Source organism: Haliotis asinina, chromosome 7 (genome assembly GCF_037392515.1).
Source record: "Haliotis asinina isolate JCU_RB_2024 chromosome 7, JCU_Hal_asi_v2, whole genome shotgun sequence".
Taxonomy (NCBI): domain Eukaryota; kingdom Metazoa; phylum Mollusca; class Gastropoda; order Lepetellida; family Haliotidae; genus Haliotis; species Haliotis asinina.
Window position 1 is genome coordinate 54,491,919 of NC_090286.1, and position 14,881 is coordinate 54,506,799.

At 38.7% G+C, this 14,881-nt stretch overlaps 1 protein-coding gene across 1 annotated transcript in view; it reads left to right on the forward strand.

Moving 5' to 3' along the window:
• LOC137290281 (proto-oncogene tyrosine-protein kinase Src-like) overlaps window positions 1-14,881 on the forward strand; it is a 41,945-nt gene that overhangs the window by 22,324 nt on the left and 4,740 nt on the right. The window contains exons 2-10 of the mRNA XM_067821081.1: window positions 7,370-7,557; window positions 7,814-7,910; window positions 8,641-8,745; window positions 9,498-9,589; window positions 10,569-10,724; window positions 11,436-11,582; window positions 12,538-12,797; window positions 13,650-13,806; window positions 14,289-14,420. Coding sequence (XP_067677182.1) covers window positions 7,395-7,557; window positions 7,814-7,910; window positions 8,641-8,745; window positions 9,498-9,589; window positions 10,569-10,724; window positions 11,436-11,582; window positions 12,538-12,797; window positions 13,650-13,806; window positions 14,289-14,420 — 1,309 coding nt within the window. The 5' untranslated portion in view covers window positions 7,370-7,394. The remainder of the gene's footprint in view (window positions 1-7,369; window positions 7,558-7,813; window positions 7,911-8,640; window positions 8,746-9,497; window positions 9,590-10,568; window positions 10,725-11,435; window positions 11,583-12,537; window positions 12,798-13,649; window positions 13,807-14,288; window positions 14,421-14,881) is intronic.

Here is a 14,881-nt window from a genome sequence, read left to right on the forward strand (position 1 = left end):
TAGGTAACCCAGATGGCAACTGGAAAATGTTATCATATTTTGACTTGAAAATAAAAAGTTAGAAATTGATATATTTAAAGCAGGAAGGTGTGCTTGGCTTTCAGATGTCTAGTATTTTTTGTGACCAGTGATTTTTCTTGTGTCTACCTGTAACCACCGTCAATAAGGAAGATTCTGGTATTTTGTGAACCATAGTGAATGATATGTATTAGTTAAAACAAAGAAATAAGTTTGTTTCCCATCTTACAACAATTCATTTGTGCATTTAGCATACCACAGCATTCAAAATACCTGCCTGCCAGACTATCTGGGATGGGTTATTTTCAACACTGACTGCCAGATTCTAGAATTCACCTGCCTGACGGTTGGGTTAGAATTTAGACATGCATATGAAGACATCTTGTAGGCAGGTAGGTTTTGGTCAGAGCTGGCAAGTTTTACGTGAACTTGCTTTACACTATACGCAAAAGTATCTTTCATCTATTATTAGCTTCATGTCAGTGCAATCAGGCTTACTTGAAGCTTTTATAACAAGTGCTTCTATGGCATATAGGCACGATATAAAAATGGACACTTGTACTGCTCAAAACAAGTTACAGAACATACTATGTGTTCGTACTATGTGACTTTAGCTAATTCCGTGTATCATGACAAGAACATTTTCACCAAACTGTGTGTCTGAAATAACTTGACACAACCTACGTTGCTTGATCCCTCCTGTCAAGAGTCTCCATCAACTCGGATGTCACTACGATGTCACTCGGTGTGAAGTGATGGCAGTTGTAGTTCTTGCGAGTAATTTCCTGTTTTTATTTCTAGTCACCCCATGCATTGTTGTCAAGCTTTTAAGGCACTGTTTTTCATTTCTGATCCATCCTGAACTTATATTACAGTTTAGACCAGATACTCTGCAAGGCAGTGCTTCAGAGGTGGAAGGTCAATTGTCAGCCATGTTTGGGTTTCACAATCACAATATAGTAAATAATAAAGTGAACTTTGCACATGCAGTTTTATGTGTCATGATCATATAGGATATTTGTGTATTGCTCAAAAACAAGTTTTCCTTATCAAGCACCATGCTGCTTAAACAAGGAAGAAAAATAATGCTAAACTTCATAAAATTCACAAACATATCTGATCAGAATTTTCATTTAAAGTGTCTTTTATATATGGTTTGAAATGGATTGAAAGATACATTTCAAAATGTCTGAAGCTTGCAAGGCCCTATAAAGCCTGAGTACTCCAGTATGTTAGTGAAATGATTCAGTTAGTGACAATTATGAGGAATTAACAGTTTATCCTCATGTTAAACAGCAAATGCAGTTTCTACTTGATATCTACAAAATAATTTGTTCATATGTTTTAGAAGGATTGTATCCCATTAACAGTCAAAGTTTTAAAACATGTTGAGTCAGAACTAAAGTGTTTATTCTGTTAGATGTTATTAGTTAGTAACAGGACCTACATGTATGACAGGATGTTTGCTGTAATAGGCCATTACTCACGGTCCATCAACAGTGTTCACACCAGAGTTTTAGTGTGGAAGGACACCTGTATGGTGTAAAATGTGTCTCCCTTGTGTTAGTCACATGATGTGGTCCAGTGTCCTGTCCCGTTTCGCCTCCATATTCCCCCATCAGCAGCATCATCTCCATCACCTCCATCACCTACGCTGTTGTCAAATGTTTGTTGTCTTCTTTCACTGTAAGCAAATACACATAGCCTGATTATTTTGTTCCCAGTGTTGACAGGACAATTTGTTCCACATTCGGAGCTAACACTGCAGGTATCTTGCCTCTTCATACATTTGTGAAATTGATTTTTTAATTTTCTCAATATTTGATGAATTAAATGTTTTTACACAGAGTTGTATTGTGGGTTTATTGCTGATAAACCCTTACTAAAGATGTTAATTCCCAGTAGATAATTTTGTATTGCAAATGCAATGCTTCGCAGTTGAATACACCTGAAATTGTTACATTTCTTACATTTTCAGTAATTATAGTTTATTATGACCATGATATCTGTAATTTGAAATATGATCCATCATTTAACTGTATCAGTACAATCCTGAACATCATTTATAGCACGGCATGATTTTCAAGACTCGTTTAGTATTTAGGAGGCACATCCCAAGCATTAAAAATTAATTCAGTGCTAAGAATTTGTAATTGCTCATTGTTTGAGTTTCATTTAGATACCTGACTGAACATCAGAAGCAAAAAATACTTGCTGACTGGCCTGAAGAAAACAAAATATAAAATAGTGTATAGCAAACACAGTAGAGACTCTTATCGTCAGGGGTAGCTGCCCATTGCAGTCATTTAGTCAGTGTAATTGTGAATGAAATTACTCTTAACATGTTTTTACATTAAAACATTCTGGCAGATACACGATGCAGTAAATGACGAGTAAACAAACTCAATGGGGGGTGCTGATTTTGCTTGTTATAACCATGCTTCATGATTAATGAGCATGGGAAGTGAAAGTAAAAACAATAATACAAAGTTTTATCCGCCAGTATGTTAGGTATGTGTTCCTTTTGACTGTCGTTCATTGTTTGAGTTCTGACTAAAGCGTACAAGAAGTGATAGGGGAAGAAATTGTTTGTTATGTCTGTGAGACCATTATTTGTGTTCTGCTATGAACTTACTTGGGTGTATTGTTTGTAATAAAGCAGGGTTTGGATGGATTGTATCAGTTACAGATATATGTATATCATATGTCTTTTATTGCACGTGATATATTATTATGGCAATAGATTCGTTGTCATGGATATGAGCAGTATTTATAAATGAGGGTGATTGTGTTCATCCTGTACAGTTGTTGGGTGGGATAAGCTTGACACGACCAGACATATGCAGGTGTATGTACATATGTCCTTGGTCATTTGAAAATCTTAGCTAGTGAGTTGGGTTTTCCTCGGCTTTTAGCAATATTCCAGCAATATCACTTCGAGGACTCCAGAAACATTCTTCTCATAATGTACACATGTGGGGAATAGCTTAAACCTCTGGGTATTTCCCTGAAAATCAAGATAGTCTTGACTGAATATTGAAAAATATGTGAGACCATTGATGGAATATTTCACTACGGTTAAGTGGTATTATTTGAATTAAATGTTTTGTCAGGGTTGGGAAAGACCAGTGTTTGTTTCTTCTGATGGGCATTCACTCATCTACTCACTCAGTCACTTTATGTGACTCTTTATGCAGTGTGATGATGATGATGATGATGATGATGATGATGATGATGATGATGATGATGATGATGATGACAAATGTTGGATCATACTCATAGCCAATCCAGGATTCAAATCCTCAGGCAGGAGATCAAGGCACATGTAAGGGAAGTAATTTTGTACCATGATTTCAAGTGTCTTGAACGCACATATCAGCTGGTTTGCCATATCACCAGCTTGTATCTCATCATTGTGATGAATTTCTAATAGTCAAGTAAAGCTTCCAAACTCAACTAAAATCATTGTTTCATAAGATACTTCAACTGCAAGGAAATACTTTGTTCATTCCATCTCACCAGAAGTATTAAGTTGATACTCCATCTTGGTAACTTCCTTAAATGGGTGTTGACATACCTAAATGTTTCACCATTGTTCACAGCGGTGACTCAGTGATGACAGCTAACCAACATTGAAAGTGCAAAGTCCAAAACATTCAGTATATATAGCATTAGAAAAAAGCAGGAGATATCCCATTTAGGGAGCATACCGCTAGCCAGTGCCAGTGGGTATCAGAAAAAGTAACATATATCTGTACAGATGAAACATTTCCAAAGGAATGGGATATTTTTCCTTAATTTCTCTTCCTCATCTGTTTCCTCCTTGGCTTCATCATTTGCATTTTACCTATCTTGTAAATCCAATATCCTCTACATCTGTTAAATGGTATATAGTCTCAGCATTATTTCATACCATTTCCCTGGCACCTATACAGTGTTCACAATGGTGTTTCAAAGTAACAGGACATTGGGTTCTGTTAGTTTCAGATGTCTGTCTGACCCACTGAAAATTCAAAGGACCCACAGAATAAAGTTAAACAAACTTTTCAGATTTAACATTTCTTATAATTCGCATTGAAATTATTATCCCCCGGCATGTAATGCAGGGGAATATGGTCGACACCTCTTCCGTCCGTCTGTAATCATTTTGTTTCCGGAGCATAACTTAGAAACCATTCAATATTTTCAGACCAAACTTAAAGATATAATAATCTCAACCTATAGTTGTGCATTTCGCTATTTACAGAGTTTGGGCATTTAAATTTTTTTGTTTTTCCATGGAACATTTTGGTGTTAGTCTAATGGTCGGGTGGACTTCGTTTCTGGAGTGAGATGTGTGTTTCGTTTCCGTAGCACATCTCAAAAACCTTTCAATATCTATCAGCAAAACGTGGCAGATATGTGTGACAGATCTCAAAGTGGTGCCTTTAGCTATTTACAGTATTTTGTGATTTATTATTTTCTCGGTTTCCATGGAAATGTTTCGGACTTAGTCTCAAAATGGAGGGATGGGCTTCATTCCTGGAGCAGAACTTAAAAAACGTTCAATATTTTTCTGCAAAACTTGTTAGATACATCAGTCATAACCGAAAGTGGTGCCTTTTGGTACTTACAAGATGTTGTGATTTATTATTTTCTCGTTTTCAATGGAAATGTTTCAGACTTAGTCTCAAAATGGATTGATGGGCTTCATTTCCGGAGCAGAACTAAAAAAAACATTCAATATTTTTCTGCAAAACTTGGCAAATATATCAATCAGAACCTAAGGTTGTGCCTTTAGCTATGTACAGGTTTTTGTGATTTATTGTTTACCGGTTTCCATGGAAACATTTCTGACTTGGCCTCAAAAGTGAGAGGTGTGTTTCGTTTCCAGAGCAGAACTCAAAAACTTCTTGATATCTGTCAGTAACACTTGGTAGATATGTGCGGAAGACCCCAAACTGTTGCCTTTTGGTATTTACAGGTTTATGTGATTTATTATTTTCTTGGGTTCCGTGGACACGTTTTGGACTAAGTCTTAAATTAAAATGGAGGGATGGGCTTCGTTTCTGGAGCAGTACTCAAAAACCTTTCAATATTTTTCTGCAAAACTTGGTAGATATATCAGTCAGAACCTAAAGTGGTGCCTTTTGCTATGTACAGGTTTTTGTGATTTATTATTTTCTCAGTTTTCATGGAAACGTTTTGGAGTTAGTCTCAAAATGGAGGGATGGGCTTCATTTCCGGAGCACAACTCAATAACCATGTCATATCTTTAAACAAATCTTGGCAGATATGTAAGGCAGATCTTGGAGTGGTACATTTTACTGTTTACAGATATATCACATTTATATTTATCATGATTTCCATGGAAACGATTCAAAGTTATCTAAAAAAACATCAGGTAACCTTCAAATGATTTGTCCTTTCAAATATGTGGGGGCCAGGGGGATATGTCATCTTCTGATGACTCTTGTTAACATTACATGATAACAAACATAAGATTTTAAGATAAAAACAACTTCACACAAAGACAGGTTTTCCTCGTCATGCATCCAGTATGCATAAATATAGAGAATGGATACAGAAAAAAGATTCATTGCATCCAGATCCAGAAGGATGCATGATATTACTCATAGTACCCACAACACATCTTACACTTTGTTAAGTGTTTGGTTGTTTCTTTAGAGCAGTTAGTTACATCATTTCAACTATTAGACCACATGATCAATGGTTCATGCCTGGCTCAAAACACAGTATCAAAATGTATTAAACTGTTAATTTATGGGACCCTCATGTTGCTTGCAAGGACCCTTAAAACTAATAAGGAGGGCCTTGTGGACCCTTGTGATTCTAGATAATATCATGTTCTCATGTATTTGTACCATGTTTAATTTTCAGGTTTTGAATGCCATTAAGGTATGATACAGAAAAAGGAAAGAATTTTGTCGCTTTCTTTATGTAAAAGGGACACAGAGTTTACACCTGACGGAGGTGTAAGCATATATTCTGAAATACTGTTTTCCTTATAAAGAACAAGGAAGTTAACATCACAAAGTTTGGTCATTTGTGTAACATTGTAAACCAAAAGTCACTGTGTTCTGTAATCTGATTGGTTGAAAAACATGATCAAATAGTATTAGATTCCCGGAAACTGCAAGACTATTCACTGCGTATTGACACATGAACAATTGTTTTGTTGAGTCATCAACAGTGGTGACCTCATTCAAATCATATTGTGACGTAAAGTTAGATTGACGTCACAAATGAGCAACTCCAGATGCTACCATGGGAACCAGCTGAAACGGCCAGCTGATGACACTTCACTGCTGTACTCATACTCGATGTAAACGAGTGCAGACAGTAAAACCCCCTTTGTTTACTTTTTTGTTTACAATGTCGATAAACATCACAATGTTTACAATGTCGATAAACACATGATGTTTATCTCCTAAATGTAAACTGACTTTGACAGCCAGTCTTAGGTGATAGTGAGAGTTCAGTTTTTGACTCATCATTGACTTACTCCGTTCAACAATGTCTCACATTAAGTACCATTAACTGACACAACACAATAGTAACAGTAACAGCAAAAACCTTGACTTACTTTACATTCTTCACTTGTACAATGAAGCCTTGACTCACACACCTCAACCTTGACTTACACACCTCAACCTTGTCTCACGAACCACAACCTTGACTCACACACTTCAGCCTTGACTCACAAACCATAACCTTGACTCACGCACCTCAGCCTTGACTCACACAGTCCTCAACCTTGACTCCTACAATAACTACTTTACTTGCACACCACACCACAACTTTGACTCACAATAATGCTTTGACTCAAACTGTAAAACCTTGACTCACTATAAAACCTTGACTCACACACCACAACCATTGCACAAAAGAGCCATCACACACCTCAGTATTGCCTCACACAATAATGCCCTGAGTTACATGAAAAAGCTGTCACTCACCCATCTCAGTTTTGCCTCCCACAATAATGCCTTGACACACACCACAACTTTGACTCATATAATAATTCCTTGTCTCACACAATAAAGCAGTGACTTGCACACTACAACCTTGTCCCACACAAAAATGCCAGGTCTGTCTTACACTCACAGTCCCTGAGCCATATTGTTGTCCCTACAGCCTAACCAGCCTAACCCTCTACGTAGTTCTAAAGTCCCGAAAAAAAGCAAGTTCAGATTTCCCTGGGTTCTGAATCTCTGGTCTGCCTGGGGCTCTTTCCATTTCAGAAGGATGCAATGAAAGACTAAAATATAGTCTAATGCCATGAGTCACACACAGTGAAGCCTTGCATTATGCCCTACACCCTAAACTCACACCCATGATTTTGTTCCAGGTGAAGCTAGCCTCCCACAGGAGAAATGGGAAACTGTTTATCCAGGAAGGAGGAAGTGGGCAAGCTGCCACCCTCCATCAACCAACTGAATGGTGGTAATCTAGATCATAGCAGCCCACCAGCCAGCCCACAAGATGTCACCGTTGGCTTCAGCAAGCGGGACCTCCCGCCCCTGCCTGCTGCTAAAAGTGAGAAATGAATATTGATCGCAGTAATTGTTGTGTAAAAATTAACTTGATGACATTGTCCATGATATCCACAATATTGTTTCAAAAATGGAGTGATGGATAATCTAGATGAAATCTGTCGTTATGTTATGTCCATTTATTGTTGGCCACAACCCTTTATCTTTAGGAACCTTAAAGGTCACTTGGGAATGTTATGCTTGAAACCTTAAAGTATTTTGAGCATGAAAAAGTTCCAAGTTCATTTGTTCCATTACAGAGGTGTTCAAATTCCTGGCTATGTACGATTTCGAGGGTATAAACGAGGATGACCTGTCTTTCAAGAAGGGAGATCGTCTGGAAATTGATGAATCCAGGTGAGTTATGAAAACATCATACCTGAGACTCATCCAGGTTATGTCCCTTTTCCCCTGTATTTATCTTGTGTATCTTGTGAAGTAGCATCAACTACAAGTGGTTTACAGCAATACTGTGCACCATATTGAGTTGTCTCCCTTATCCATGTGACTGGTGTGCATTATCTCCCTTGTGTTTCTTATTCCATGAATGCCTCATTTTCCATTTGAAGCTAAATGACAAAATATATTTCAGTAGATTCTTAATTGGATTCTTTTTAAGATATTCTCAAAAGAAATTTGACAATACATTTTGTTTTGGACAGGGTATCGTTGACATTCGATCATGAGAGAAGAATTAAACATCATTCCCAGCACCTCATTCTGCATTATCTTACTCTTTCACCCTCGGCATAGATGTGGAGAAAAGTTAAAATTATAATCTTCAGGGTTGGAAATAACTCGAAAATTGTTAGTGTTCTCCAGTACAGTGGCTCATGTAAAATCAGTTGCCCAATTTTTCCACCATTCAGGCCAATTCTCTTGGTCATTTTTTTTAAATATACATAATTAACATTGGAACGTCAACTAGACATTGGTACAGTGTGATATGCAAATCTTCTTACCTGACATAAAAAAAACCCAACAACACTGGACTGTGACATCAGGCAGTGGATTATTTCCACCCATTAACTCAGAGATGTATTCATATAATGTGTGATATGAACTAATTTGTAAGCTGTTGTTTCAGTCAGAACAGCGACTGGTGGATAGCTACCAGCGTGAAGACAGGGCAGCAGGGCTATATCCCCAGCAACTATGTCTGCAAGGATGATGACTCACCACAGGCTCAAGAGTAAGTTATTCCATGTTGCATAATTGATGCAGTTTGTGTCTAAAATTTATTTTCCTTTTGGGTCATTAAGTATGTCAGCTGATTCTCATGTTATCTACTGGTTTCACAAACAGACACATTCTGATAGTTTTGCATCAGTGCGAGATAGAATACCAAGTACCGAGGTAGAAGTTTGCATCAATGTGATCTCTTTTATTTACATTAAGTTTTCTCATCGTTCTCTTACTTTTGCAAATTCTTTTTTAAAAAAAGATTGCTTATTATATGTCTATGACTCCTTTGATGACAGAGTGGAACTCAAATGACTAACATATATGAGTGCAAGGGGGCAATGACTTCATATTATTATGTAGCTAATAACAAACATGCGTGTAATTGTATCCAAAATGGGTAGATCAATGCCCATGTTGTGAATCAATGGATTGTCTTTTCCAGACCTGATTATTATCCCTCCAGCATATTATGTAGGGGCAGATAGTCAACACCTTGTCTGTCTGTCTGTCTGTCTGTCTGTCTGTCTGTCTGTCTGTCTGTCTGTCTGTCCATAATGATTTTTGTTTCCTGAGTAACAGATTTTGTTCTGTATGTATAATGGGCAGCATCAAACAGTGGTAGAGAACATTAATAGCTTGAAGGTTGTGTGTATAACGGCCCTCAGCAGAGTGATGAACTTTAGGAATGTGAAATAATTTGGGTCTTTGTTTAACTTAATTAAAATGGTATATTTCAGTATTGTGTTTCTGCTTTTCCAGTTGGTGGTTCAATTTTGATCGCAAAGATTCTGATAAGATGCTGCTTCTGCCAGGAAACAAAGTCGGCACATTCCTGGTCAGAGAGTCTACAGGTGAGATTCACATTGAGTGTGTTACTTGTTATGTAAATCTGTACTTGAGGTAATTACTTAGGTTAAGCTGTTTACTTCATGTGGACAATGGGGTGACGATGTAGCCTTGGTTTAAAGTGTTCATCATGAATACCAAAAGATCTGAGTATATTTGACAGTCCTGCTGTGAAATTCCATCTACCGAGGAAAGAACACCTCAAATTAATTAACTTGTTTGTTTCTTCTTAATATTGAGGCTATCTTATGCTCCGTTTCAGTGTGGTAGGGTAGCCTTGTGGTTATGGCATTAGCTTTTCATGCTGGTTCGATTCCCCACATGGGTACCATGTGTGAAGCACATTTCTGGTGTCCCCAGCTGAGATGTTGCTGGAATTTTCCTATAGGCTGTGTAAATCCATACTCACTTACTCATGCTTGTTTTGATCCCAAACTGAGAAGGCATTTTCTGATGCCCCTTGCTGTTTCTGTGCTGAAATATTGCTGAAATATACTGTCCCTCACTCCTTTGAACCTCAAGGCTTAAGGTACAGGTTCAAGACACACAACATCGTTGGTGTATGATGACGCTATTAACGAAGTTGGCTATCCTGACCACCTCATCAATTTCCTCAGCACTTTATATGACTAGCTTAAGTTACTGAGAACCTATTCTCACCTTCTGGACAGGGGCGGTGGGGTAGCCTAGTGGTTAAAGCGTTCGCTCGTCACGCCGAAGACTAGGGTTCGATTCCCCACATGGGTACAATGTGTGAGGCCCATTTTCTGGTGTCCCCCGCCGTGATATCGTTGGAATATTGCTAAAAGCGGCGTAAAACCAAACTCACTCACTCACTCCTTCTGGACATGGCTGCCACAGTGCTAAAGGGAGGTAATCCCTTTTCTGCAGCTCCGTGTTCCCCTGTCTGTGCTATACTCCTCTCTTCAAGACAAATCTTCCCATGTGCTGTCTGTTCCTTGAATACTCTTTCCTCTCTTGCAGATAAGTCTTCCCACGTGCTGTCTGTGCGAGACCACGACAAGGCCAATGAACCTTGTGTGAAACATTACAGAATACGCAAGCTGGATAGTGGCGGTTTCTACATTAGCCCAAAGAGGACGTTCCAGAACATGCTTGACCTCATAGATCACTACAAAAGTAAGTTGCAGCCATGACCATGCCCTTCCTTAGCAGCTGATGTCTGATGTTCTTACTTTAGCTATGATTCCTACTTTTTCCTTTGGTCACATTACATGTTTCTAACTCAGTTTGACTTTGATTCATATACTTCATGCAGAATTAATGTTTTGTTTGAGTTTTTCTCGTGTCGAAAGCAAGACAATTGCATATCTGATAATGTTTGCTGTCTTGTCAGTAGCACCATTACTTGCAAAGATGAGAATTTATGGATGTCTTTATGTAACTTCTTTAATGTAATGTGTAAGAGGCTTTGTAGCATATTCACCTGATGAAGGAGTTAGAGGATACTCTCGCAATAAAGATCTTGACGTCCATAAATTTTACCCTTCATGAGTATAATTTCTTTGTGTATTCATTCTTCTTTCAGACCCAAAGACTTTATGTCACATATTTTATGGCAAGGGGGTGATGATTTTTATGGAGAAGCTTGTACAATTTGAAAGACCCCCTCCCCTCCTTTCTTGAAAGTTATGTACAAACTAAGTGACCCCCTGCATGTTATGTACAAAATCACTAACCACCTCTCCCCCTTCCAATAATTTTTAAGCATATGTTATTAATATTTTTATGACACCCTACCTTCCAAGAACAAAATGGGTGACCCTTCCTTGCAATCATCAATATACCACATGAGTGTAGGTCAGTGATTTGTTGATTGATTCCTTTCAGGAAGTACTGATGGGCTGTGCACAGTGCTAACAGATGCTTGTCCAAGGATCCGACCTATTGTTCATTTCCGGGAGCTGGAAGTAACCCGAGATTCACTTAAGATGACGACCAAGCTTGGAGCTGGCTGTTTTGGAGAAGTATGGAAGGGTATGTGTTACAGGGGCAGAAGTCCACTGGTTTTACACACTGCCTGTAATTACCTTGACCTACATAGGCAGTAATCTAAGATGCCAACCTTCCTGAATATATTGGAATCATTATTGGAATTGATTGAGCCATGCAGACAAAGCCAAGTTCATTTTGAGTTTTTTCGAAACGTAACAAAGATATAAATAGTCTTACTCTTTTGCTGGAGGGCTATGATCTTTAATTATATAAATGTATCACTTTATTCACTGAAATTCTCAGATTGTTTACACAGGGAAGTAATTTGGAAGTTGAGTAGGCTGCCTAATAAATTCCACACACTGTTTATTGTATTTACTAAACATTCACAAACCAAGTACTGCAAACTTGTTTCAGTCGTGTAGGGATCACTATGTGCACTGGCAGTGAAATGTTTTGTTTCTTGAGGGCAACAATTTATAGTGACCCGTAATTTGTTGAGAACATTCCTATTTTTCTATCCTATAGAGCTCAGATTCCTAACTGCCATAATGTGGGGTTGGCATCTGTGTCTGCATGATTGCGTGAATAGGAGTTTTCATGTGGTTACTTAATTGTATGGATTCCGTTTCAGCATTGTCTCCTGTGTGTGATCAGTTGCGAAGTGAATGCATCAGTGACGCAACTGTATGGCATAGATTGAACTTTACCTCTCTGTCCATGAGCCATCATGATTTGCACAGCTTTTCATTTGTCTATTAAACACACATTTGTGCATGCAAAGTTGATGATTATCAACTAATTCTCAATAACTTAACAATAAATACCTGTTTTGTATGTCATGATGATAAGTTTACCCTTTGAGTGTGTAGATGATAAAACCCAGTAGCAAAAGTGTGTGCTTGACATGATGGAGACATGGGTTTGAATCCTGAAAATATCCAAACAGATATCATTGAGAGAAAGTCACCAACAGGACCATACCTCTTTGTTACAGGTAAACTGCGGAATGTGATCGATGTGGCTGTGAAGACCCTTAAACCAGGCACTATGTCTCCGGAAGCTTTCCTGGCAGAGGCAAAGATCATGCACCAGCTGCGTCACAAGAAGCTGGTCCAGCTGATAGCTGTCTGTACAGATGAGGAGCCGATCCTCATCATGACGGAGCTGATGGCTAACGGTGCACTGCTGGACTACATCAGGAAGGATGAGGGCAAACACATCCGCTTCCCCACCATCATTGACATGGCATCACAGGTGAGGAGAAAGTAATGATCTAGACGCATAGTTTTACCCCAATGCGTAGTTATTTTACTAAACTACCATTTTGACAATAAACTGTTCACTAGTCTCCCCAGCGGTGACTGGACATGTTTAAGTATTGCTTCCTGGAATATATATACCATGGTTTTTCGGTTTGTGCAACATACCCACATGTGTCTTCCAATGTTTTGTTCCATTGTTTCGATGTGTTCCCACAGTAGGTTATACAAGACATATCAGCATGCACTGCCACTGGAAGGCATTTATGTATAACCAACCGTACATACAATGCCCACAAGCACTGGAAGGCATTTGTGTATAACTGGACGTACAATACCCGCAAGGACTGGAAGTAATTTCTGCATAATGTACATACAGTACCCACAAGCACTGGAAGTCATTTCTGCAGAACCATGTACAATACCCACAAGCATTGGAAGGCATTTCTGCATAACCATACATACAGTACCAGCAAGCACTGGAAAGCATTTCTGCATAACCGTAAACAATACTATCGCAGCTTTTTAAAATACCACAAGTCATGGCACAGCTTTGTGTGGCCATGGAGAACTGGTTGTATGTTTATGTGTTTTTTATGATACTGCTGAGCATTTACACCTCTCCAGTGCAAATGTTACTTCCCAGAATCATGTCAATTGCATGACGATTGGTTCAAATCTTGTCTACACACGTCGGTACCCTGCTTCAGATCTGATGTTCGTGTTATGTCATGTATTGCAACTGAAATACTGTTCACTGCTGTATACTACCAAACTTGCTGGTGTACAGTTCATCTGTTTTGCAAGTTTAGGTTGTAATAGTGCTATTCTCTGGTTTGTTGAGCAGATTGCAGAGGGCATGGCCTTCTTGGAAGCTGAGAATTTTGTGCACCGTGATCTCCGTGCAGCTAACATTCTTGTTGGTGAACACCATGATGTCAAGGTTGCTGACTTTGGTCTCGCAAGAATTCTCCAAGATGAGGATATTTATGAAGCCACAGAGAGTAAGTAGGCACTGCAGGCATTGCTATAACTAAATACAAATTTGATTGCAGTGCTGTGGCGAAGATGCTTTTAATGAGGACTTACTGACACAAATATTGACAGGCATAGGTTACTGAATCAATTCTGTAACTCAAACTTGTCAAAAGAGGCAAATAGTAGTATCGGGTGGTCAGGCCCCTGACTTACTTGACACATGTCATTGTGTCCCAGTTGTGAAGTTTGATGCAGACAGTGTTGATCACTGGATTGTCTGGTCAATGCACAATTATTGTCACTAAGCTTGGAGGGCATATGATGTATATGACTCCTGTAAAGAAATACTGAAGTCTAAATATGCTTCACTGACAATGTAACCTTGAATTGTTGAAAACCCGTGTTTGTTCTGCTATAGTGACATATATTAGTAGAAACCAGGCATACAGACCTTACAATAAGTTTATGACCACCTCAAAGATGTGGAATTTGGTGACATGTTTTACAGATACGAAATTCCCCATCAAGTGGACAGCTCCTGAGGCAGCCCTGGATAGGAAGTTCTCAGTCAAGTCTGACGTGTGGTCATTCGGTGTCCTCCTGTACGAGCTGATCACCTTCGGGAGGGTTCCATACCCTGGTAAGTGTCCATTCTGTGACTTTGAAAATGTTAACGTGGGGCTATATACATACCAGTCATCTTCTGTAAGGCTGATTCCACTTTTACATGACAGGACTTGCCACAACCCTTGGGAAGAGTGAGTGGAAGAGTGTGTTTTTTCTGCTGCTTTTAGCATTATTTCAACAGTTTCACTGTGGGACACCAGAAATGCGTATCACATATTGTATCCATGTGGGGAATCAAACCATGTCTTCTGTGTGACGAGCCCATGCTTTAACCATTAGGCTACCCCACTACCCACTTGTTACCAGGAAAGAGCTATATACATTCTTGGATATTCCTCAATCATTACAACAATTTGTTCAGTATACATTTTTCTGATTTTGAATGGAGAACTTTTTCAAAGTATATTTGAAAGTGTAGTCATGAAAGTTGCCTTTTGAAAGTTGGGCCATAAAACCTGAAAAGCTGATTTCTGA